General features: G+C 28.3%; 3 protein-coding genes across 3 annotated transcripts; 1 reads left to right on the forward strand and 2 right to left on the reverse strand.

Annotated features, from left to right (window-relative positions):
- The first annotated feature begins 4,535 nt into the window (after positions 1-4,535).
- Positions 4,536-17,653, forward strand: LOC100199226 (rab-like protein 2A). The gene is made up of 8 exons (XM_065811439.1): positions 4,536-4,756; positions 8,383-8,412; positions 9,800-9,879; positions 13,226-13,305; positions 15,977-16,088; positions 16,957-17,054; positions 17,141-17,224; positions 17,518-17,653. The coding sequence occupies exons 1-8, from the start codon at positions 4,695-4,697 to the stop codon at positions 17,614-17,616; spliced, it is 645 nt and encodes a 214-aa protein (XP_065667511.1). The 5' UTR covers positions 4,536-4,694; the 3' UTR covers positions 17,617-17,653.
- Positions 17,654-18,749: 1,096 nt separating this feature from the next.
- Positions 18,750-19,349, reverse strand: LOC136087935 (uncharacterized). Its single transcript, XM_065811564.1, has one exon. It carries the CDS (start codon positions 19,347-19,349, stop codon positions 18,750-18,752), a length of 600 nt encoding a protein of 199 aa, XP_065667636.1.
- Positions 19,350-19,376: 27 nt separating this feature from the next.
- Positions 19,377-21,200, reverse strand: LOC101237043 (zinc finger MYM-type protein 5). Its single transcript, XM_065811565.1, has one exon. It carries the CDS (start codon positions 21,198-21,200, stop codon positions 19,377-19,379), a length of 1,824 nt encoding a protein of 607 aa, XP_065667637.1.
- Between the last annotated feature and the right edge of the window lie 4,906 nt (positions 21,201-26,106).

Below are 26,106 nucleotides of genomic sequence, written 5' to 3' on the forward strand. Positions count from 1 at the left end.
ATTATGAACAAAGTGTTGGTGTTTAGAAGGAAGGTTAGTAAATTTTGTGAGGAAGCATAATTTCTTCTTGTGAGTTTTAATAATAGAAAGTTCTTTTTTCTTTACGTTATTATTAATTACTTTTAACAAAAAATACCATTGTATAGTTGTGCAATTGTTTCTTACTTTTTTAATTTTTAATTTTAGTTACAACGTATTTATATAATTGTATAGAAAAAACAAGGGATTAGGTGATAAGGCAAACTTGTCTTCTTCTCGTCCTTGCCATTTATATATATATTATAAAACACGGAACTTGTAAATATTTGTACGGCTAAATGAATTAAAAAAAAAAAAAGTATTCAATTTCTCTATTTTTAAAGCTTTTATATACTGAGGAATTGTCACATATTACAACATAAATTTTTATTTTTTTATTTAGGTGCCCCAAGAAGTCTTATCACGGTCTTATCACAGAGCACCGCGGATGAGCATTTAATCGGGAGTTCACGCCTTCTTCCAAACCGATGTTGCAAAACTTGTCCAGAGGTGGGGTTTGAACCACGATACTTTGTTTCTGAGGTAATATAATTTTGTGTAACATGTTATAAATAAAAAAGAAATTACCTTTCTCTAATTTTTTCAAAGATATAACCAAAGATATTGTCTAGCTCGAAATGCAAGTGCTTTAATAACGTTGTTTGCACCACATTTCTTCAGAAGAGTCGATAGAAGACCGAATCAAGCTTATTCCACGCGCGACTGTTGTCAATGCTTTTTGGACTGCGAATCTGCAAATTAAAGTTTTGCCAACTGCGTTGAGTAAAGCTTCTGCAATATTTGCTGTACAATTTATTGGATATTCTTCATTTTCAGCTATCTTAGCTTACATCTTAACGGTAATTTTTACGCGTTACAATGGGTTGGTGTAATAATTACTTTATAATATCTTTTAAGATTTCACTATTAGAATTGCCTGTATCATCAAAAATTGACTAAAATTTATTTCAAGTTCTTTCCTTTTTGGTGGCAGGTCTCACGGATGGGTTGTAATAGGCTCTGTCACATTACGGGATTGAACTTTGCACCCATTGAATAATTTCTGAAGTTCATAAAAAGTTTTTAATTTTTTGGCAGTAACTAAAATAATTTATCCCAACTATTTATACTACTTGTTTTCTTATAAACACTTTGTATTTATATGTTATATATAATTATAAAACATATATGTACATTATACATTAGAGCACATTAAACTTATATGTTTTTGTAATTGAGCCGCAAGGTCCAATATCAGATTACGAATCACGCACAGAAGTCACATGTAAAATAAAGATGCAGTTTATAACGAGAGATGAAGTACAGAAGAGACTCAAAACTACTGACGAGAACGAGTTGATGGGTACCGACAACGTTCATCCACGCTACTAAAAAGGTGTGCAGCAGCGTTTTCTTACTTACACTTATTTTTAAGACTTCGTTTACAAAAGGTGAAGTTCCGGACAATTGGAAGCACTCAAATATAACACTAATATTCAAGAAGGGATCCAAACTCAAAGCATTTAATTACAGGCCAGTGTCACTTACTAATATCCCTGGAAAAGTTATGAAGCGTTTTGTTTGAGACCAGATTATAAATCATTGCATTTTAAACGGTTTGATATCAAAAAACCAAGATGGTTTTGTTTTCAAAAAGTTTGAAAAAAATATCAACACAAGAATATTTAATGCTAGGACAAGACGGCTTGCTACTTGTATTTAAAGTTGCTCATTTAGAAATAGTTCTGGGAGTTCTAATTTTGGAAGATCTTAAACTCAAGTCTCAAGTTACGGCAACTGCTGCAAAAGCTAACCGATGCTTTGGGAGATTAAAAAAAACTTTTCGTAGTTGTAGTTTACCAAAAATTAAACAAAAAACGATCTGAGTAGAGAAGAGATATGTTAGGCCTCACAGTACGAAGAGAGAAGAAAAAGAAGTGATTTTATCCAAGTTTTTAAATAATTGCACAAAATTGACGAATTAAACTTCCACGTACCACTGAGTTGCCATCATCATTAAAGTATATTATACGAGGTCATAATTAACAACTAGCACAGCAACGAATACTGGACTACATACAGAAAAAGTAATTCTTTACAAACCGTATTGTGTACCAGTGAAATACCTTGCCGCAAAATGTAATTGATGCAACCTCACTAAATATGCTTAAAAATTGTTTGGATAAGTATTGAAATTGGTCAAAGAAAAGCATAATAGCATAATGTCTTTTAATATATTCTTACAATAAGCTCCTTGTGTGACAGATGTGCACGAGTACCAAAGACTGTCAGTGCAGAGGTGCCTGATGCAGCACATCTTCGTTGATAATTTTTAAACAAAAAGTAGCAAATATTGTTTTTAATTTCTCAAAGCATGAAAAATTGTTACGGATAGTTGTAAATATTTAAATTTATTGACCACTGAAATAAACTAAACTAAACTTTGTGTTGATTTAATAACAAATTTATAACTTTGAATAGCAGACTTTACTCTCCTTTACAGAGATTTTTCCTGTAAACATGGTATCGTCATTTTATTCCATAATTGACAAACTTCATTGAGATTTATTGATCAATAAAAGTTTAAAATATCAAACAGAAATCATTGGTTATATGAGTTTTTAGTTCGGTCAAAGCGTAATCACTTGAATTATTTTTTGAAGCCAAATTAATTCTTGTTCAACGTGTTGCTTCCCATTTGCATCATTGTTAGTTTAACATTTACGTACTAAAGAGAACCATTAGCTTTGATTTTGGACTGCAGGCTAAGTAAAGCTCATCTAAAATTAATCAACAATTTTCCTTGGCACTATATTCAAAAAATAAAAACTGTATTTAGTTCATAATGAATTAGGGGAAGAAAAAGGTTTAGGTCGTCAATGTAAAATAAAAAATACTAATTATTTAGTTTACGCACAAAGCCTTGATGACCGTACCAAATATAAACTGTTTATATTTTTTTAAGGATTATATAAAGTCTTCTGAATACTCTATACTTGTATTTGTACGCGAAGTAGAATTAGATTTAATGTCATCATACAAATAAAAGTCAGAAGGTACAATTGGTATTAGTTCTACCCTCTTAGTACTACCATTTTCAATTTTAAAAAGATATTCAGGTCATTAGATAAAACTAAAACTTTAAAAACAGTAGTTTGAGCCCAACACCTATTAACTTCTATATTGTTGGATTGGTTGGATTTTGATTATATGATTTGTTCTTTAAGCAACTCTTTTAAAATAAGTAATATCTTTAAACATTTCCCTTTTAATATGAACAATCTAAGTGCTGTTTTCAAAAATTAAGCGTAGTTTTTACTGAGCTCAAATTACGCACATTTATTATTGTATAAGGTGCTTTGGATGATGGTTCTTGTATAAGTTCTTTGAATGATATCTTTATAAAACTGAGGTTAATAACCGGCTTGAGTGAGGAAGTTAAACGAGTTGTTTAAAAAAAAATAAGTTTATCAAAAGATACAAAATCTCTTGGGTTGTGCTCAACTGTCAGTGCTCTTAAACAAGATTTCAGCTACAACAAATGATGGAAACCTGGTACAAAAAGTATTCTAAAACTATACGAAGTCCGCTGATATACTTACCTTTGAAAAGGAAATTAGTTTTTCATAATTGTTTGTGCTTTTTACTTGATTATCATATTGACATCAATGAACTTACAGTGTATATCAAAAGAGTAAGGGTTATTCTTTTCTCTTTATCCATGACTCCCAATGCTCCAAAATCTCCATATAATGTTAATTTATATGACTCAAATTAGTAATTGATAAACCAGTATATGTAGGTCTATTTTTTTTATGACTCACGGGAACAGAGACGTCACTAGGGAGTGCAATCCGCACCGAGTGACACTATCACAACATGACATAGAGGGTCAGGGCCGTCCCGAACGGGGGGTGTAGGGGTATCCCCCTCTCCCCAAAGCTGTTATATATACATTTGAGTTGGCACATTTGTACATTTAGTATTTTAGTTGGCAAGTTTTAAATTACATTTATCAAATGTCAAATATCTAGGACTTTGTGTGTGTGTGTGTGTGTCTCTAGTTGGCAAAAAAAACCTCCTCCATCAACCCATCTCTTCAGGACAGCCCTGTAGAGGCTTACACCAAAATGAATAAAAAGCAAATTATCAAAGCCTTTTTTTTTTTCTTATAAAATTATTTATCTCTTTTTTATTCTTATGTTGGTAAATTTTATGAGAAATATTTGTTTCTTGAAAGCGAATGATTAATTTTTGTTCGAGTTCTTTTATTGATAACTGGCAATAAGTTTTTTGAATTGTTTGTTTACCGGAGGTGAGGGGGGGTTGGGGTTGTTTTGAAAACATAAAAACTAAACATAGCTAAATCTAAACATATTTTGATAAGTGTTTATATTCTAACATTAAAGAAATAAAAAAGGAATTTGAAATGAATTGAAATTATTTAATACTAAAGTTTCGCAAAAACAAACAAATTAAGCCACTAGATATGTATAATTTATGAAAACTCGTTTACCGTTGAAATAAATGAAGTGATTTCGCAAAACAACGTCAAAAACATAATTAAAAAAAAGCTTTTTTAAATGTTAGAAGTTTTTTTCCAATTAGTTTCTTGAATATTGTAATCAAATTAAATGTTGTCAGAATGTTAAATAAAATTTTTCGTTGTTATTGACATGGATACTGAAGAAAAGGTAAAAGTGATATGCTTAGGCGATAGTGCTGTCGGAAAATCTAAGTAAGTTTAAGTAATATAGTATGCATATGATATAGCATGTATATAATATAGTATGTTCTTTTATTGCATTTTGCATATGTATACATACATAAGCAATAGTTTATTTTAGTTCATAAAATTTTTATTGAATTGAATAGGTTGTTCATTATATCTTTGAGTAATTTTGTTTTCAACAAAACGAATAAAATCTCAAAAGTTAAATATAAAAAAATTTATCTTTTACATTTAACTTTTACTCTGAAATGTTTTTTGAATTAATTTAGGAAAAGCTGGGAATACTTTGGTGGCCTAGTATCTGTTTACATTTTTTACACTGGCCACTCCAAAATAAAAAAGTAGTTAAAAACTAGAAACTATGTTTTCTACATATAAGGGCTCTCATACTTAAGCCAATAGTATCTTTTGCTCTTTCTATTTTTTGAACTTTCATAATTATGAACTGTAGTGTAGCTGAGTTTTTGTTAATAATTAAATTTTACAAAATTTGAGCTTGCTCACATTCTGTTATAGTAAGCAAAAAATAAGTTAAAAGTCTGTGCTTAGTGGCAGAACAAAAATAAACAATTAACACCAAGAAGATATTTAGTATAGTATTCTGATTAGATGTTTTATCAGTTGCTTAAATAGAGTTAAAGCAGAGTGTCTACTTGCTGGAAAAATTAGAATAGGCTGTTTTTGGAAAACATGCAGGAAAAACTGGAAAATGAATTTTTAGAACATCATTAAACCAGTGATGCTCAAAAATACATTTTCCAGTTTTTCCAGCATCTTTTTCCAAAACAACCCTTTCCAGTTTTTCCAGCAAGTGGGCACTCTGTGAAGTATTATTTCAATCATTGTGTTTGTTTTGCTGCTCTTTAAAAAATGTTAAATTTATCAAAGGTAATGAATAATTTAAAAAAAAAAAAACTGTAGGCTCAGTTTAAGGAGTCACAATATCGCTTGTACCAAATGTAGTAGTACTATGTGTGCAATGCAAATGATGAACTGAAAATTAGGATATTAATATTAAGTGTGTGAAGTACTTGTAATAAAAATAAAAACAATCTTGCTACTAATAAGTTTTTCAAAAAGAAAAGGTAATAAACAAAATCACCACATTTCTGCAGCCATAAAATAAACAGAGTTTAAATTAAATAAACAAAGTTTTTCACATTTCTTCTATAAGATGTTATGGTTGATGGATCACTTTTGAAGATTTATGTTTATGTCTTGTAGGTGTTTTTAATAACATATGGAATGTCACACAAGTGTAATTAACAAGGTTTTTAGCTGTTAAAGGGGAGAATTATTAAATAAGTTTTCTGGAAAGTTATTAGCTTAGCCAAAAACCTCAGTAATTAATTGTTTATAAGAGGAAGAATAAGTATAAAAATTGAGAATACTTGTAACAAACATTTAATTACAGTCTGAGTTGAAATACTAGGGTAGGGGTTTACGAATAGAAAATGAGAATATTCATTAATTATAATTTAAAAAAATACTTGTAATTTCCAAAGAAAGTGATTCTTTAAAACTAAGTTCAAACATTCTTATGATTGTGTTGTCTTTATCGAATTAGATTTCAATGGTTTGTGATATTTTGGCTCACATTCAAGACATAATTTGCACTGTTTAGTTATTAGTTTAACATCATCAAGTTAGAAAGCTAAATTATAATTTTTGATAAAAGCATAGAATCTAGTTGCTCTTTAGATGACAGAGTGATGAAGTTGACTTGAGTTGTCAGTTTTGAAAAGAATCTGAAAAGAAAGCAACAGGGGACTTAAAAAGAAAGCAACCGGGTGGCCATTCTGTTTAAGAACCACAGCTATTGCAATGTCAAATGTATCCGTTTTTACTTCAAATAGAACATTTTCATTGCCACAAACTGTAACTGTGTATTTAATATTATTTTTAAGTAGGCTGAAATCATTTATACAATAATAATTTAATGAGTATTTGGTGTTTTTAGTAATAAAAGCTATTTTGTCAGAAAATTTTGAGATCCATTTAGAGTACTATGAGAGTAGTCCTATGATACGCTTCATGGATCTGCCATCATGTATCATAGGAGGAAGCATTTCTTTCATTGCTTGAAGGCGGCTGGGATCTTAGCTTGTATTTCCCTCTTCTGTAGAGTAACCAAGAATGCAAATTTTATTTTAGGAAAAGCTACATTTATCATGGTTATTTTTAAGATTAAAGTTTTCATCTGACTTTTTTTTTTTTTTAATCTTATTCACCTTCCCAAAGATGAGAAAGCCACTACAGTTGAAGAAGCTATTTTATTGTGTTTACAACCCTCTCTCTTTAACTCCAAACAAGGTCACTGCGCAGAGAAACAAGTTGAGAAATGCATCATTCATGCTCTTTTACCACATATTGTTACGTTATCTAAATAATATACAAAAATATACAAAAGTATTTAATAGTCCTTTTCTTTCTATAAATTTGTTTGTAGTCCATTGAAAACAAGCAACACCATTTTTAATTATGAAAATCATTAGTTTAAATATAGTAATATAATATAATAAGTAAGTATCTAGTTGAGTGTATTCATTTTTTTGGCTATACTTGGCGGCTAATCTATTCTTAGAATGCTTTCTATGAGTCACAACTACTTGAGCTACTTGAGAGGATTAGTGGGTCAATAATGACCTACTAATTCCCTCTTTAGGCATACATATTGTATAGAGACCTCTTTAAGTATATGTATTGAATAGAGCATATTAATTGACTACTTCCATTTCAATGAATAACTGACCTTTGCTGTATCGACAAGATTTTGGATTTACAGTTTGACAATAAATTTCCAAATAAGCTATACAAAGATCCATTTAGTTTAACTAACCACAAATTAACAGTGGAGTTCTTTTTCATCAAACTTGAGGGTTATAGATTTGCAGGGTCATAGATTGAGTGTTATAGATTTATATTCTTTTTAAAAATCAATATCTAGAATAGCATTCTTGCTCATTCAAAATGTTTCACTTCATTTTAATGCTCATTTTTTATTGAAGCATTAATAAAAATTACTCCACAAATTGTGCTAGATAAAGAAGATGAAGCCATAAATGCCAGTTTTCATTTCCACCTTACCTTGCATTAGACACCTGAAGTACTGCAGAATTTAATGTTTCATGTTGGTGAGAATACTGCACTGTTTTCTTGTAGTTGCTGCTTGATGCTTTGTGAATAAACATATGTTTATAAATGCATCTCTAGTATACTTATCTCAATATTCAGTTGCAGATATATTTTTAAAGTTACATTTATTTGTTAAAACATTAAGAGCTTACAGATATTTGTCAAAGCCTTCTCCTTGCTGTTGTTTATGTGTTGCCAAAAGATGTTGTGCATAAACTTCATTTGATACCTTTATGTAAATGAATTGTAATACTTGTACTGAAAATAACAACTTATTAAATTAATTTTATTAAGTTTTTCTAATCTGAAATAAAAAAGTAATTTTAACGTAAAAAAACAAATTTGTAACATTCTCTGCAGCCATAAAATGTTGTCTTACTTATTAGTTTTTATTTGCATTTATTTGTAATTACTATTTATATTTGTGTCTAACTGTTGACCTTGTGTATATGTACATATTCTTTGATATAAATACATAATACTATTTTTTTCCACAGATTGGTTGAGAGATTTCTTATGGATGGATAGTATCTTTTTTTACAACCTTAAATTTTACTTGTAATATATTTTTATCTATTTAGTAAAAAGCAACGTGTTATAGTAACAGTGACATATTTTGTGTAGATTATATTATTTTTATGTTAAAAATATTTTTTAAATATCTTTTTTTTATATACAACACAACTTACAGAATATTTAATAAATATTATGTTGTTTTTTTTTACTTAGAACCATCTTTTTCTTTTTGACCAGTAGTCTTTTATTGTTAGCATTTAAACTTAAATTGTCTGCACACATTGTTAATTTGTAGACATTTCTATATTTTCATTGTCATCATCTTGGTGGCTTATAACTCAGCCTAATTTTGAAATTTCATAAATCGTAGATTATGACGTTTTCGATTTTCAACCAACAATTTTTGATTTTTATATTTACATCTATTTAAAACATGTACTACTAATTTTCCAACCTACTAAATTGTTGACCTGCTGTATTTTTGACCTATTAAATTTTCAACCTACTGAATATTCAACTTACTGTATTTTATAATTACGTCTTTCCGGTATGTATTTTGTATATTTTGTTGTTGATTTAAATACAAGCCAAATTTGATTAGCCTTGGTTGGCGCAGTATTTGAAGAGCTGTCTTCAGAATTGGAAGGTATAAGGTTCGATGAAGTTTGGAAAACTTGTTGATTGTTAATTTAAAAAAAAAAAAGTTGAAAATTAATTTATCTCAAATCAGTTGAAAATGAAAATTTATAAAATAGGTCTAAAAATAAATCAGTTAAATATGAAAATGTCATAAATTAGTTGAAAATAAAAAAGAGTATAATCAATTGACAACTATTTAGTCCTCAGTAGATTATCTGAAAATTAGTTCCACTTTTTGTAGATGTTCTTTTTGTAGAACAACTTAGTATGCCAAGATTTTTGCAGGTCTAATTATCTGACATGATCATCGTTATCATCATTGTCACTAGCAGTATTATCATTATCATCATTATTATACTACTGTTGTTACATAATTCTGTACAAATTGTTTATTGTGATAAACTGCTATATAAGATTTGCCTTTTAGGCGAAGGCAAGTAGAAAATTACTCTAATATGTAATTCTTTTCTGTCTTAGAGTTCTTTGTTGAAAATACATTCTGCTATTTTCACATTCACATTCTGCTATTTTTGCATTCACTTTCTGCTATTTTTTTGTAGAAAATTTTAGGGATAAACAGATTTCCTTTCTCCCATCTTAGCATCCTTTCTTCACTTACTTCTAATAGACTTATTTACTATAGATGTAAACCATTGTTAAGTTGTTTCTAAGAATGGTTTCCAAAGCTTATCTCATTTATCTAATTTAAAAAATTTATTAATTAAAGAAAACAACAACAATTTTTTAACAAAGTTATAGTAAACCACAGCAGTTATCAACATATGCTCTTACCTTGTTTAAATATTTCACAAAGATAGATGATCGTAATGTTCATGTTGGTAAGTTTGTTTTTTAATTGTCTTTTTTTTTTTAAATATCATCTAACAGCAGTTTCTTTACTATAGTGTCTATATATCTCTCCTTCTGTAATTTATTTCAGTATTTGCTGATTATCTTCATTATAATTTGTTTCTTTTTCAGTTATCATAACTTAAGTTATTTTCCAATGTATGAAAAATTTCCGAATGTATGAAAAGAAAAATTTTTTTTTTCTCTAAAATAAAAAAGTCTTTTTCTTTTCCTACATTCAAATATTTCACTTAATTAGTTTAAGAGTTTATATTTCATTATCAAATTATCAAATTTCATCAATATTATCACAAATTTTCATATAGCTTACAATACTTTCATATAATTTTATAACTTTATATAATCTTTATTCTTGTACAGTAATAATTTAAATTTTTTAATGATGGCAACTCTATCAATATAACTTGAAAATCTGTTTCCTGATAATTTAAAAAGAAGCATGTAAAGAAAAGGCGATGTAAAGAAAAGGCGATGTTTTGAGATTCAGTTTTTTTATTATTGCTTTGTTGTTTAACTCTTTCCATTTATAGTGATTTTTTAAAATTTTATTTAAAGACAGAAAATAATTTTCAATTTATTTTATCAACTTGAATTTTATTCAAAAGATTTCTGCAATAAAATGATAAAACTTGTTTTGGTTACATTTATAGTATTTTTTTTTCCGTAACAGCCTGCTAATGTTAGGAATAAATTCTCTTTCTCTCCTTTTTTGCTACAAGCATCACATTTTGCTTTTAACCTTCAGATTTACTTGCGAAAATGTAATCTTGAATGAAACAAATATTTCTCTCTGTGCTGTCATTAGTTAATTATATGTTTTTCACAAACTAAACAAGCTTTTTTAGTTCTCAAAATTATTCCAGAAGCCAGAATCTCACTTAGCAATATCTCTTAATCCATATATAAACATCTTCCTTAGAAACACTAACAGTGTCAAAAAGGATCCTATTTTCTGGACCAACAAGGTTAAGAATAGTCAGGCTACTATCCAAATCAAAAAATTTTGTGGATGGACTGCGTCTGAATGTTTTTGGCTTGAGATGTATTTTTCTTTATCATTTCTACTTTTTTGTTTTCAGGCAGATCTTTGTCTGCTAATGCAAGAACATATAGCTGTTCATTCAAATATCAGGTGTAACAGCGTCAGCTTTTTGTTAAAACATTTCAAAAATCTTCTTACTTCTTAGAGCAAAAATAATTCTTCAACTTATAAGAGTCTTTTAATGCCTCCATGTTGCATCTTTGAGCTAATCCTGCTATTTTACTCTTCAGGAACCATGGGACATACATAACACTTATGAAGAAGTTAATATTATTAAACTTCCCCTCCTTATCCACTGTTAGTATCATGTGTGTAACTTTAGTCATCTGCATTGTCAGAATATATATTGCCATATTAGCCATGAATCTTGCTTCACATATCATATATCAGCCATGAATCTTTCTTCATATATCTTATATCAGCCATGAATCTTGCTTTATGCATTGCACCAGGCTGTGGGTATCTAGAGTTCTCAATAACACCATTTATACTTAATTTGACTAAGTTGTGATAACCATCTTTAGCAAAGGTTTCGTTTTGAAGTACATAAGTCAAGCAGGTTAGGGCTTCTTTGACTTTTACATAAAACATTAGAAGTTAGCGCTCCAATGAAAGATTGACACTCTCAATCTTTTTTATTTCATTAAATATCTCTAAACAGAGCTTTTTAAATTTAACATTTTGTGATTTTTGTGGACCCTTAGTATCTCCAAACTAAATTACTTAGAAATCTGAAATGTGGACTTCTTATATGTGATGCCTCCAGAGAGCCCAAAAGTATGGTGGAGTCAATAATATTAGTTAGAGTTGCTATTGCTTGTTGTATTGTTGATATTTTATATTAATGCAACTTGTTGTATCTGAATTAAATGAAAACACCTGATCTACGCAATCATAGTACTAAAGAATGTTAAAAATCTCTCTTGTCTGAACTTCTCTCTGAGTTTTCAATTACGTGAACACCTAATAGAATGTTTTCAGAATCTGAAGCATTTTCAGTGTATACATATAATGCCAGTCAATCATTTGTAACAGAGATGTTTTTATGCTCACAAATTTGCGTCACAAAGTTTAGTGTCTATAGCAACATTAATATTTTGCCTTTCAACCTTTCTATGATTTCATTTCTAATAAAATTTCCCTGTTTTTAAAGTTTACAAGTTGATGTCTATGAAGAGTTGATAGAGAGAATTAACATTTTCGATATTAACAATAACAACATGCTGAATACTAGGTAACATATTGAAATGAGCTCTATAACTTATATTGTATCTTGTAGCATGTGCAGATGTTACTTAAAATTTTTTCAATAGTAAGCTATATGAGAATCTTGTTGTATTTATTCTGTCTTCAACAAATATAATTAAACTCCAAGACATAAGCATCTGAATCATATTCAGAAACGGAACACTCAGATGCAATATCTTCATTTTCTGAAATGACCTCAGCTTTTTCTGTAACAGGTACATATTTTTCTGATCTCTGTCTTCTCTTTCTCCTTTTGTGTTTTAATCTAGCTTTGCAAGCTTATATATAAAAAAAAACATTTTTTATTTTTTAAAGTTTGCTTTTTTAAATAGAAATTTTTTCAGAAAATAGAAAAAATTCCAAAAATTATTCATATAGTAACTATCTTGTTATTACTCCTATGCACACACATATGTGCATGCACACACACACACACACACACACACACACACACACACACACACACACACACACACACACACACACACACACACACACACACACACACACACAAATACAGATTTAGATTGGCAATGTACTTATATATTTTACCCAATTTTTTTTTTTAAAACATCAAATTTAATTCAGAAACTTTTTTAGATAAGATAAAAATATATATCAGTGAAGATCCCAGAGTTTATTTTGGAGTACTTTTTTTTTATATTTCACTTATGCTAGAGTTTATTTAGTTTAGTTCTACTCAATGCTAAGGAGGGATTTGAAATTTTAGGTACGAAGGTATAAATAAAGTTTGTTTAAATAAACTTTTTTCTTAAGTGAAATAAATGTAAAGCAAATGACATTCATTCAAAAGTTGATCAAAACATTTTTTTTTTTTCTAGAAAAAGCTTAATTTTAATAAATTTAATTGTCTTCAAATTGAGTTTTACAAAAATTTATAGAAGATATTTTAAAATTATTTAAAATCTATTTTAAAAATTAGGCTGAATATGTTAGTACCGCATCTAAAATTCAGGAATTTAAACTTTTTTTTTTTTATTAATATTGCATGTTTCTTCTTGAAGAGTTTTGGGATACTGCTGGTCAGGAAAGGTTCAGTAGTATGCATCCATCATACTACCATGCTTCACATGCATGTATACTAGTAAGCTTTTTTTATTTTTGTGTTTTTAAGTTTTGCTTTCATAGTTAGATAATGTAAAATAATGTTGGAAAATAATTTATTGTCATCAAATGTGAGTTTAATTTCAATTGATTCTTTTGAAAAAGATATAGTTTCAATAATTTTAGTCCATTCAACTTTTTGATCATATAAGAACCAATCAAAAGACAGTTATGTGAAGCAAGAGTATATATACACTCAATGCTGATGCTTTAAAAAATGTCTACTGAAATTGGTTTTTCAAATGATAATTATTTTCTTCAGTAATTTATAATTGTTATCTTGATATGAAAGGTAAAAATCTTTATTTATTTCTGGATTTTATTTGGAGCCATATTCACATTTCTTCGTTATGTTCATATGTTCATAATCACCCTGTGAATAAACACTGCGGTTAGCTAATGGATAGGTAAAATAAAACAGCAGTTTTTATTAGTTAAAATAAATATTTGTTCTTGTGTCCTCCATTTGGTTAACAGAAGGATTGAATCAAGTTATTGAAAGATAATTAATGATTGAAACTAACCTTGCTATATTCTACAATTAAAACTGCTATTGGAGGAGTGTTATAAAATATTAATGTTTAGTTGTAATGTAATAAACACGCCAAAAACAAGTTTTAAAAAATTATAGAGACTTCAACAGAAGTATCATCTTTTAAAAATTTTTTCTACCATAATATAAAATAATAACTTGACTGTGAACAAAAAATATTACTTATTTGTCCATTTTGTCATTTAAAATGTCAAATATCACTTTAAACTCTTTCAATAGTTTAAAGTTAATTAAACTAACAAACCTTTTTGGAATTTTTTGACAGTAAACCGGTAAAAAAATAAGTAAATTTAAGGAATAATTATTTTAGATCTATTGATAAACAAACAATTGCAGTGTTAATTGTGTTTGATAAAATGTAGGCATTGCAACCAATGCCAATGACTTCATGATTAAGTTTTTATGAATTTGTATATATTGTTTTAAACTTTAAAAGTTGGCATTGTCTGCAGAAAAACTTTTAAAGAAAATATTGTTTCGTTTTGACCAAACTTCTGACTCTTCATTAAGTTTGATTTTTTTTTTGATATGGAAGCATCCTATGCCATTTTGTGTTTAACAGACAATAATTTTTAACTGCAGTCTATCCATGACTACTAAAAAATGTTGACTGTTTTTTTTTTTTTTTTTTTTTTTTTTTAATTTTAAAAAATATTTTAGAAAAGATTTTATGAATACTTTTTCCTCTTTTTTAATGGGAATTATAAAAACTTTAAAGAATTTTTTGCTTTCACTTTTGTTTCATTTTTGATAATACTTTTTAGTTACAGTTATTCTCTTTAACAGATTGGTAAAGTTTTTTTTCTTGAGAATTTAATTTTTATAGTTTTAATTTTGTTAGTATAATTTACACACAAAAGTTTAATTTACTAACATAATAGTTTAAATACTTCAGTAATTTTATTTAATTCAATAAAGTTATTTAAGAGAATTTTATTTGTATTTATGTATTATTATGAAGATGACATGATGATATTATTAAGATAACATGATGGCATTATCAAGACGGCATAATGTCATTATGAAGATGATATGATGACATTATGAAGACGATATGATGATATTATGAGGATGGCGTGATTACATTATGAAAATGACATGATGGCATTATCAAGATGACATTTTACCTATTGAGATATTATTTAAAACAACTTTAAACAAATAACTTTATTTTTATTTATAAGTAAAAGCAAAACCAAACTTCATTTTAATCAAACAATTTTAATACTTTAGGAGAAAAATGTTTTTTTTTCTCCATTTATTGATTAAATAACATGCGGTAACTAAAAATCTGGACAAAACTAAAAATTGTGTAACTTGGAATTGGAATGATAAGTTTTATTGATTTAAAAAAGTTTTTCATGCCATGGTGACGAACAGTGTCCACTCTTGTAAATGTTTTCTCTAATTTGACAAGACATTTTGAAATATACTTGTTTTCATTGACTGCTTGGCAATGTAATGCTGAGAGATTCCTTTTGTTGAGAATGCTATCCAAATGAGTAATTTGGGCTCAATTTGTCTTTTCTTTTCAACCTTACATCATTTAATGCTCAATTTATGTCAGAGTAGAATCCAATGCAGAAATATTGATGTGGCTTAAATAAAAGTATGATTCATTACCAATAACAATTATTTTTTTCCGAAAAATCAAAACTAATCTACAGTATTTCAATCAAACAGCTTTTAGGTGTTCTTTTAGGTATTTTAGTTTTTTTATGATTACATTTGTGATTGTCATTTTGATAAGGAATTGATAATTTTGCATATGTATGGTTGTAATACATTGAATCGTTTTGCAAGACCATGCTGTTAAATACCATCCTTTTGATCTATCAATTTTTGAAAATGCTTTATCTGATTTTTATTGCTTTGCAACCACTTCCAACTTTTCTTTTTGGTCCTATATTATTCTCCTTTCTTTTTAGTATATTATATATAATAAATTTTGGTATGTTTTCTATTTTTAAATTTGTAATTAAATAGGTGTGATTGCAAGTTTATTAATTTATTCCTTCATATTTTTAGCTCCTGCATTATCCAAACTTATTTATGTTGTATATTTTTTGTTTATTCAAGTTCATTCATTTTATTTAAGGTTTTTGATGTAACTCGCAAGACTACTTATAAGAATCTGTCTAATTGGTACAAAGAACTTCGAGCATACAGACCTGATATTCCTTGTATATTAGTTGCAAATAAAATAGATGGTAAAAATTTTCATGATTTTTAGTGTTACAGAATTTGTACATTTTAAATAAATGTAGTTGTGTGCTAAGTTGATACTCGCTTTAAAATGATGTCTTTACTAATAGTTTTATATTAATTTTTAATCTTACTGGCTGTTTTGGTTGATCTTAAATAAGTTTGGGAGGATTGAAATCTGTATCAATTGTTTGAGAGTTGTTTAACCCAAGATAAGATATTAAAGCTTTGTTAATTATGACTAATAATAGTAAGAGGACTGATGTCATTTTCTAGCAAGTTGAAAAATTCAGTAATGCTCTGTTCAATAGAGAGTATTGAAAAGAGTTCACTTTTGTAAAACTTTGAAATTTGAATAACAAGCTGTAGAATAGTTTAAGTGAAAAATAACGCAACTGAAGCCAGAGTGGATGTCTAACAATAGCTTAACCTTTTTTTCTAGTATGATTAATATGTGATCATAAGATTCAAGAAATGAATTAGAGAAAAAAATTTGCTTTAAAATAGTCTTATTCTTGGAAAAAGTATAATGATCTGATCAATGTATAAATGATTGAATGTTAGACACCTTTGTTAATCTGTTAGAAATTTTCTAAAAGTCTTGAGAACCTAACTTCTTAAATAGATTATGAGATTTAATAATTTTAGAATAATAGATCTTAGTATTAGAAAATACCTAATTGCTTTGATTTCTTGTAATGATGAAAAAGACATTTGTCCTCAAGAGAGTTGTGAAAAAGATGAAGAAAAAAAAAAATGATGATGGAAGATAAGATTTTGTAAGGTTATCTAAAAAATGAAAGATTATATAGTTTTAATAATTTGTTTGTTTTAATTAAATTTATATTATTTCATTTTTAAATCTCTATTTAGTTGATTATAATTCTACTAAAAGAAGTTTTAATTTTGGTAAAAAGTACCATCTTCCTTTCTATTTTGCTTCTGCATCTGACGGCACGAACGTTGTTAAAGTAAGCCATTATAAGATTTTTTAATTTTAAATTTAATTTAAAAAATATCTTTTAGTCCAATTTCACTCAAACTTTGAAATATGCAGGTGTTTCGAGAAGCAATCAAAGCAGGACTTCATTATAAAGACAACTCAACAGATTTTGTTGATGAAGTATTGAAAGAACTTGAGGTAAATATCGATGGTAATATTAGAATATTAAAATGTTGATGACGTGTTAAAAGAACTTCAGGTTCACTAAGTATTAAGAATGAAACAAAGGTTCAAACTGAACTCCTTTTTTTTCTAAGATGTTTTCGAAATTTTTGGTAATGAAAAATAGTAAATTTTTTAGTGTGTTAAATGATGTAAAAATAATTAGAAATAATAATAAGTCTGAAACATTAAATTTTATGAAAAGTTCACGCCTTGGTTCTACTAGCATTTTCCTCATTTTGTAATCTAATTCACTCGTTTTATTTTAGAATTTTGATGATATGTCTCTGCAAAATCCAGCAAATGGATCGTCAAACGGATCTGATCTGACAACATCAAATGTCGCGTTGCCTTCTAAAGATAAATAATTTTAAAAATGAAAAAAATATACATAAAAATTTAAAACATATTTGTTGATTTATAATCAATATTTGACGAAGTTAAATAATTAGAAAAACTTTTTAGGCTTTTTAGAAATGAGAACGAGTTTTAAAGTTGTAAAATATCTGAATTTTTATACTTATCTTGCTATGTACAGTTTGCAAGTTGAAACACTTAACAAATTATTAAATATTTTGTTTGTTAGATTATGAAACTTTTAAATTTTTTCTAATATAAAAACAAATAAAAGTTCGTCTCTATCGCGTTTGTTATTCGATTATATAGCGTGTTTTGAAATTCTTTAATCTAGTCTTCACCTTATTTTGAAACAAACAATTTACTGCAAGCATAAGCCTATAAGTTAAATTAAATGTACATTTTAATAACCTTTAAAAAATTTTAAAATTTTTTCTAGTTAAATTCTGTTTTTGTATGTAACATTTATGTAGCTTCCGTTTCATTTTTTGTGTTTTTTCATTTTTGTTAAAAAATAACTTGTATAATACGTTTTTAGCAATCGTTTTCGGTCGTTTAGAAATAATACAAAATGCGTTTCTTTTAAGAGATATTTGTTCGCAAAGTATTTTATGAAAAACTATCATTTCCATATTGTAATGACTTTTACAAATAGAGTATTTCATTTAGAGACGTAATATAATTGATAAAAGTTTCGAATGAAGACCAAAAACTGATAAGCTTTGCATTTTTTCTAGAAGACACATCTCAGAAATTATAATTAAGTAGTCACTTCAGTTTATTTTTTACATTTGCATCTAAAATGCTAATTTCGATTTTATTGGATTCAAACTGTTAACCTTGTTCCGAAATGAGTGGAAGTTGGATAATTGGACCACTTTTTGGAGTGGTAGTTCTTGGTCTTGGCAAGATTTTCCTGGATTAATGCCAGGGCCGGCCTTACGAATTGCGGGGCCCAATTTAACGAATGCTTGCGGGGCCCACCTGATTTTTTTTTTACAATAACTACTATTAAGAAAATTATTGAAACACATTTATTATACAAAAAAACATAACTCCACAAACGAATCAATAAACAATAATAAAAATATTACAATGAATTTAAACAAAACAGTTCTTGTTAATATCATAATAAACAAATAATCTATAAGTCAAAGTGGATCTTTCTTGCTTTTTTGCTTGCGAAATCCTTTAGAATTTTTTCATAATTAATTTCTCTACTTATAGGAGATTTAATTGATATTAGTGCCAAATTGTTTAGTCGTTCTTGGTTAATTACTGACCTAAGGTAGGTTTTAATTAATTTTAGTTTTGAAAAACTTCTTTCACCGGAAGCGACTGTAACTGGAATTGTCATCAGTATTTTTAGGGCTATGAACAAATTTGGAAATGCAGTCGACCTATCATTACAAGCCAAATATTTAAAGAGTTCTTTGGGTTTTTGTTGTTGAACGGGCAGTATTGGCTTAATTGCCTCCATTTCTTCGGAAAGCATGAACCCTTCTATATCTTTTGTAATGTCTGTCAAAGCAATTTCTAGGTCGGCTGAATGTTTTCTGAGATCTTCTTTAGACATATTTCGAAAATTATATAGAAATCCAAAAAGTTTATGGTGTTCTTTCAGCTGCATAAACCGTGGTTGAAGAGATTGCAATGCTTTGTCTACAACTTGATTGAAAAAATTTACCCGGAATTCTGTCTTGGGGTCTAAAATTGGTTCGTCAGAAGATTCATAAAGAAACATTTTCTTTTTCTTGTAACAGCGCTTCTGTTAAAATATGGGTTCAACTTCTAACTCATTTGCAAGCTCTTTGGCATCAATCAATGCTGCTACAAAGCCTGTCTCTCGGTATGTCTTCAACCAATCAAACAATTTTTCAAAAGATGTCAGCCCCGCGGCAATGTCTATGGTATTGCTTTGAAGTTCCTTGCTAGTAAAATTTACTTGAAACAATAAAGAGTGCCAAAAACATAGTGCAACCAGAAACCTATAATTTGTCATTTGGCTTACTAATGATTCAGCCTCACTTTTCCCTTGAGCATCATTTGTGCTTTTTGCTAGTTCTTCTAAAGCATCACACACTTCTGCGGCTTGAAATCGTACAGCTTTAACACTTTCCATTCTACATTCCCATCTTGTTTCTGATAATGGTTTAACAGACAGGCATTTCACATGCTTTTTAAAAACAGTCCATCTTTTTGTAGATGAAGCAAAAAGGGTGTAAATACGCTGCAGGGTTCCAAAAAATGTCATGGCATCTGAACACGTTTTAGCCATATCTCCTAGAACAAGATTATAATTATGGCACACACAAGGAGTATAGAAAGCTCGTGAATTTCTTTCCAAAAGTCGTGCTTGCACTCCAGAATTGTGCCCTTTCATATTAGCTCCATTGTCATACCCTTGTCCTCTGATGTTTTCAACATCTAGTCCTAGCATTTCAATTTTTTTCACAAGAGTGTTAAATAAATTTTCACCAGTGCTGCTCTCAACTATAATAAACTTTATAAAATGTTCATAAATTCCTGCTGGGACATCTGAGTGTGTGCCATCAGCGACATATCTTAGCACCATTGACATCTGTTCCTGATGGCTGATATCAGGAGTGCAGTCAAGAATCACTGCAAAATACTTTGCCGACTTAATTCTAGCAATAATTTCCTGTAGAACAGCTTGGCCTATAGTATCAATAATTTCATCTTGTATGGTCTTGCCTAAATAATGATCATGAATGTCTTTGTTAATAATTTTCTGTATATGATCTTGCATAACTGGATCAAATTTTCCTAGCAATTCAATGACGCCTAGAAAATTGCCATTATGTGGATTTCCAATTTGTTCTTCAGACCCACGAAATGCCAAGTTCCTTATTAATTTTTCATTTAATGTATCAACAGTTAATCCAGTAGATAACCTTTGCTGCAGTTCATAGCAATTAAGTGTACATTGTAAATGTTTTTTTGATTTTTCATGATCCTCTAATCTTGTATGAATATTTGACCAGCTGTCAAATCCAGAAGTAGCAAGTGCAGAATCAGAATTTGTGTCAAAAAGTTTGCAATAGTAACAGTAAACTTTATCAAATGATTCAGAATATATTAGCCATGGTCGTTCTATAACTTCCCCATTTTTTAATTTTCTTTTACAATGAAATTTCGAAAAATGTAACCCTTTTTCATTTTGCGGAAAATTTTCTACAGTGATCTTAGGGGGTTCTTTGTTCACTAAATAATCTCTGACATTTTGATTTATTTTATTTGGCCATGTAGCAGGGTCATCTTTTATCTTTAAAATATCACATAGTGCTGGGTTTGAATTTTCTTCTCTTGATTCTGAAACATCCTCATTATCCTTGTGTGTTATATTTATACATAATTCAGATGTATTTTGTTGAGCATTACATCCAGAAAGAAAACTACTACTAGCTTCTGATGTAATTTCTTTAGAAATATTTGTTTCAATGTCGTCTGACTCGACTTGTCTGTCTGATTTTTCAGTTTCAAACAGATCTACTGATTTACTCAAATATTTATCTAACGCACCTTTTTCTTTTTCTGCTTCAGTTTTCTTTACCTTAGCTAAGGTTCTCTTCATGTTACCACTTAGATATTTTCTACCGACGTCCCTTTGTCTTTTACTCATATTTTGGCTTGTATTCTTCAAAACTAAAAACTTATCTCTTTTTTTACTACTAAATTGCACAATAAAATAAAATAGTTTAATTAAACTAAATTAAATAAAAAATCCCCCTTACAAAATTAAAAGTAAAATTAACAAAACTAATATAAACATTTTCCCTTCAATTAGCTAAAACAATATAGAGATAAAATATAATAAAACATATTGATAAAGAGATAATAAATAAATAAATCCATTAGAATTATAGTAAGATTAAAACATAAAAATAGCTTTTTTTATTTGAAGCATGAAAACAAACTTAAAAGTTCTTTTGTTTTTAGTTAATATAATGTTTACTGAAGTATTGAACTATATAGACTATGTGATTCTAGATACTATAATATAGTATCTAGTCTAGATAAATAAATCTTAAGTATCTAAACAACTCAACAAATTAAAACATAAATAAAAATGTAAGCAATTGATTACTGCAAATATCTTAATATAAATAAACAAACATTTAATATTAAGATTATTTATTAGACTTGAAAAAAAGTACTCTTAAAATTATCCAATAAAATTTATATTGTCTTAAATATAAAATATTTACTGAAAAGCGAGAAAAGTTTGCGTTAAACAAAAGTAAATAAAACTAATAGTAAACAAAATGAAAAATAATTATAGCATAAACAAACAAAAAATATATTACAAACATTTCAAAAGTAAATACAGCTTAATCTTTAACAATATAAAAGCTGCCGCCATGTTCATTACTTGCCTCGTGAATTTTCGGAAATAAGTACTTCTGGAACTTTCGAAAGTAGATTGGAAACTAATATATTTTATACCATATACCGCAATAACTAAGATAAACTAAAAATAACAATAGACGTTACCATGCGCATTAAACGTTCAACGTTAACTGTACGAATTATATTAAGATTGATAGAAATTTATAAAAAAAAATTACTGCCATTTATAATGATATGCTATAAATTGCGGGGCCCCTACCAAGCGCAGGGCCCTATTTGGAGCAATCGGTCAAATCGGCCTAAGACCGGCCCTGATTAATGCTATCTCTTGACTCGATACTGTGCATTATATCATGAACTTATGTTAGGTATTTTTCTTCTTTTATTTGCCGTATAACAATATTTACAATGAGATAGATTGTGTAGGAAAAGTGGGGGCATAACTGCCCCCTTGACGTTTGAATTAATGTTATATGAAAATAAAAACGATGAATTTAAATAACCACGTTATTAAGCTCATTTTATTAATTACTACAATTATGAAATAAATAAAAAGTTTTTTGAAAATGTTATTAAACGAAACTTGCAATTAGTTTAAAAATTGGTTGCGCCTCCATTGTGCGGCACGACTACTCCCTCACAGAAATCGTTTGGAGTACACTTTGCGTATTATATTTTCTTTACCAGAGTCACTGCTCTGCCTACCTTTTATTCATAAATTTATTGCACGTTTGCATATTTTGCATGCATTCTTTGTTTCTAGAGTATAAGTTTTCCCATTTAGAATACTTAAAATTTCCGTGAAACATTCTTTGTTTCTGTAGTCTTATTAACTGTTTGGGCATTTGAATTTTTTTTTACACCTTTTAGAGCCATGTGCGTTTCCAAATCAGTTTCATATGGTGAACTGGTGAGTATAATTGTTTTTCCCTTTCGGCATTGTCTTCGAGATTACTAAGTGCATGCGGTTGTGCGTCTATGTGGTTCTGGCCCCAGAGAAATAGTTTTATTACTTGATTATTAGGTTGTGTTGATATCAGGTTTTTACTTGATGAAATAACACATAAGTAAAATACTAAAAACAAATATCGTTTAATCCACAAAAAAAAGCCCTTAAAAAAATATGATGTGATTATAAATTATAATCACATCATATTTTTTTAAGGGCCTTTTTTTGTGGATTAAACGATATTTGTTTTTAGTATTTTACTTATGTGTTATTAGCGCTATTTCATCAATTAAAAAAAAAAATGCCTGTTGCGTTTCTGAACATTGTGTATAAATTTGTTCATTTTGATAAAAATATTATAATATAATATTTTTATCAAAATGTTATAATGTTATTATAATATAATATTTTTATCAAAATGAACAAATTTATACACAATGTTCAGAAACGCAACAGGCATTTTTTTTTTGACAGTAGCGAAATGACGGAAACAGTTTTACTAACGCATAGTATTTGTGTTGCCATACTAGATAATATTTTCCATAGGAAAATGTTGGAAAACTGGTGTGCTTCCATATGCGGTTATGCCCCTAAATCTACGCATATAATGAATTGCTGAAACTAGAAAAAAAACATTCAGTCTTATAACCGAGCCCCGTTTACATAGTCGCTGTCAATCTTTAAAAGTGCAGCAATCTTTCGTTAAGACTTGCTGTCCTCCATTAAAAGTTATATATATAGCCAATTCCATAGTTCAGTGACGCATCATGCGGAGAGATTTTTTTTAATAGAAATTTTTCTATAACTCAAAAATAATTTTTTATTACTCTAAATCAATCTTGAATTAAAATTTTATAATATAAACTAAACACAATTGTATTAACATAACACTGCTACATAGCAAAAATTAAAACATGAGTTCTGTGACGCAACGCGGAAAAAAGTGTTTTTTTTATCAGCATACTTTTAAATGGAGTTTTCGCTGAAATTTTAGTTCTTGCTTGACTTATTAGATTTTTTTGTTGTAATTTATTCATTTGGCAATAAGGTAGTCATAAAAAAAGCCACAAACAATAAAGTTTTCATATCGTTTTATTTTACAGAAAAAAAACCATCAGTTCAGTGATGCAACGTTCAGTGACGAAACAAAAAGACGAAACTAAAATCATTTTAAAAAGTTTTGTTATTTTGTAATAAATTTTAATTATACTCAGGTGAAAATAGCATCGGAACAACGTTATCATTCTGAACATAAAAATAATGTTTTTTTTGATATACCTTTGATTTTTCTTGAATAACATAGAATTGAACTGAATCCAAGTTCATTTTTTTGTTGTCTTGTATCGTTTTCTGATATGTGAATTACAGATATTTGCAAATCTTGTAATGCTAACGCAAAATCTGCTGCTGACCTGATTTCGTATTGACTAGTTTTAACTCTCAGGGCTGCGATTCGCTTAACATAATGCTTAAAATAATGCCATAATGCTTTTGTTTTTGAACTGAGAAGTGGCATTATAGTTGAACATGTGTACTTCTTTGACTTGATCAGAAATAAAGTGAAGGATTTTGTCAATGTACGGTATAACGGAAGACTTAGTATGATCAGTTGAATCTGAAACTATGGCAAATGTTTTTAACTCAATGTTCCAGACTGCTAGGGTCATGATAGAAACTTGATTTTGACCAAAATGAGCCGCTTGTGGCTCATTTTGATAGAAACAACTAGCGTTTTCAGCCCAGTCAACTTGGATTACCGCAATTTCAGAATTAACACTCATCGAAACCTCCTTCAGTTTATTAAAAATTGTTGATTGGTTTTTCTTTACAAATGCGTGTTTAACGAACTTATCACGCATCGCTGATATGTGTTGGATGAGTTCTGTTACAGTAGACTTTTTTGAAATTTTTTTCAAAGGAGAAAGAATTTCAGATTATTTCTCCTTTGAAGTTAGTAGTGCTTTTAAAACTTTTTTTCAATGCTTTTCCTCTTTGTTGAACGTTTTTAAAAGATGAGCTTGGTCTTTGATATTGATTTAAAAGTTTTCTTTTTAAAGCGCGACTTTTTAAAACTCTTAATTTTGCTTTAGCAGCATAAGCTGCTTTTTTATTAGGATCGGCTTTCAATTTTTCTCGATATCTCTTAGATCTAACTCTGGACATTTCTTTCTTTTTATCAGCATTCCGAGAAACATAATTAGCTTGGTATTCTGCATAACGTTTTTTTTTTTACTTCTAATTTTGATTCCATTTCTTAAAAATTTACAACTTTATAAGAAAATGTTAACATAAATCCAAAAGTTTACTAATGTTTACTAATAGCCCTTCACAATACTAAAATGCAAAAATTTATTCGAATTTGAAAAATTTTAAAACCCACAACGAAATGTGAACTTTTGGATGATATTTTGACTTCCTTACCGCGCTATTTTATAAAACGCTAATTATCCCGTCGATGGGTTCAGTGACGCAACAGCTTTTAAACTATAACTATATGTTAATACAATGCTTTTTGACCAATTTTTTTTTTAGTAATGATTAAAAGTTTACATTAAAATATATAGTTTCTAAAAAAACCTCGCCATAAAGCATAATTTCATTGCGATAATTAAACTTTTTTAGCTTTTAGTTCAGTGACGCAACGTAATTTTTGCAGATGTGTATGTGACAAAAAAACACTTGAATTATTTTTAAAGAGTAAAAGTTTTTTTTACTCAAGACATATATGTAATCTCAAAGATTCTTTCTAAACAAAAATATGGATATGTTTTGTTTAAAATATTGCAATAACTCGCCCTCAAATTTTACTCACTTTTTCGAATAATAAAAAGAACAAACAGTTGCTAACATTCATCAAATTTATCTACTCGGTTCAAACATTTTCTACTCAAAATTTATTTTAACAATAATTTTAAGGTGTTTAAACTATAATTAAAGGAATAAAACCTTTTGAAAAAAGAAATTTTTAAACACGAAATTTATCTCTTCCATCGAGGAAATAGCCATATATATATATATATATATATATATATATATATATATATATATATATATATATATATATATATATATATATATATATATATATATATATATATATATATATATATTAGGGTTATGACTTTTTGATTTTTAAAAAAAAATAATTTACTGCGTAATAAATCGTCAAATAAACTTTTGT

Source organism: Hydra vulgaris, chromosome 12 (genome assembly GCF_038396675.1).
Source record: "Hydra vulgaris chromosome 12, alternate assembly HydraT2T_AEP".
NCBI classification, from domain to species: domain Eukaryota; kingdom Metazoa; phylum Cnidaria; class Hydrozoa; order Anthoathecata; family Hydridae; genus Hydra; species Hydra vulgaris.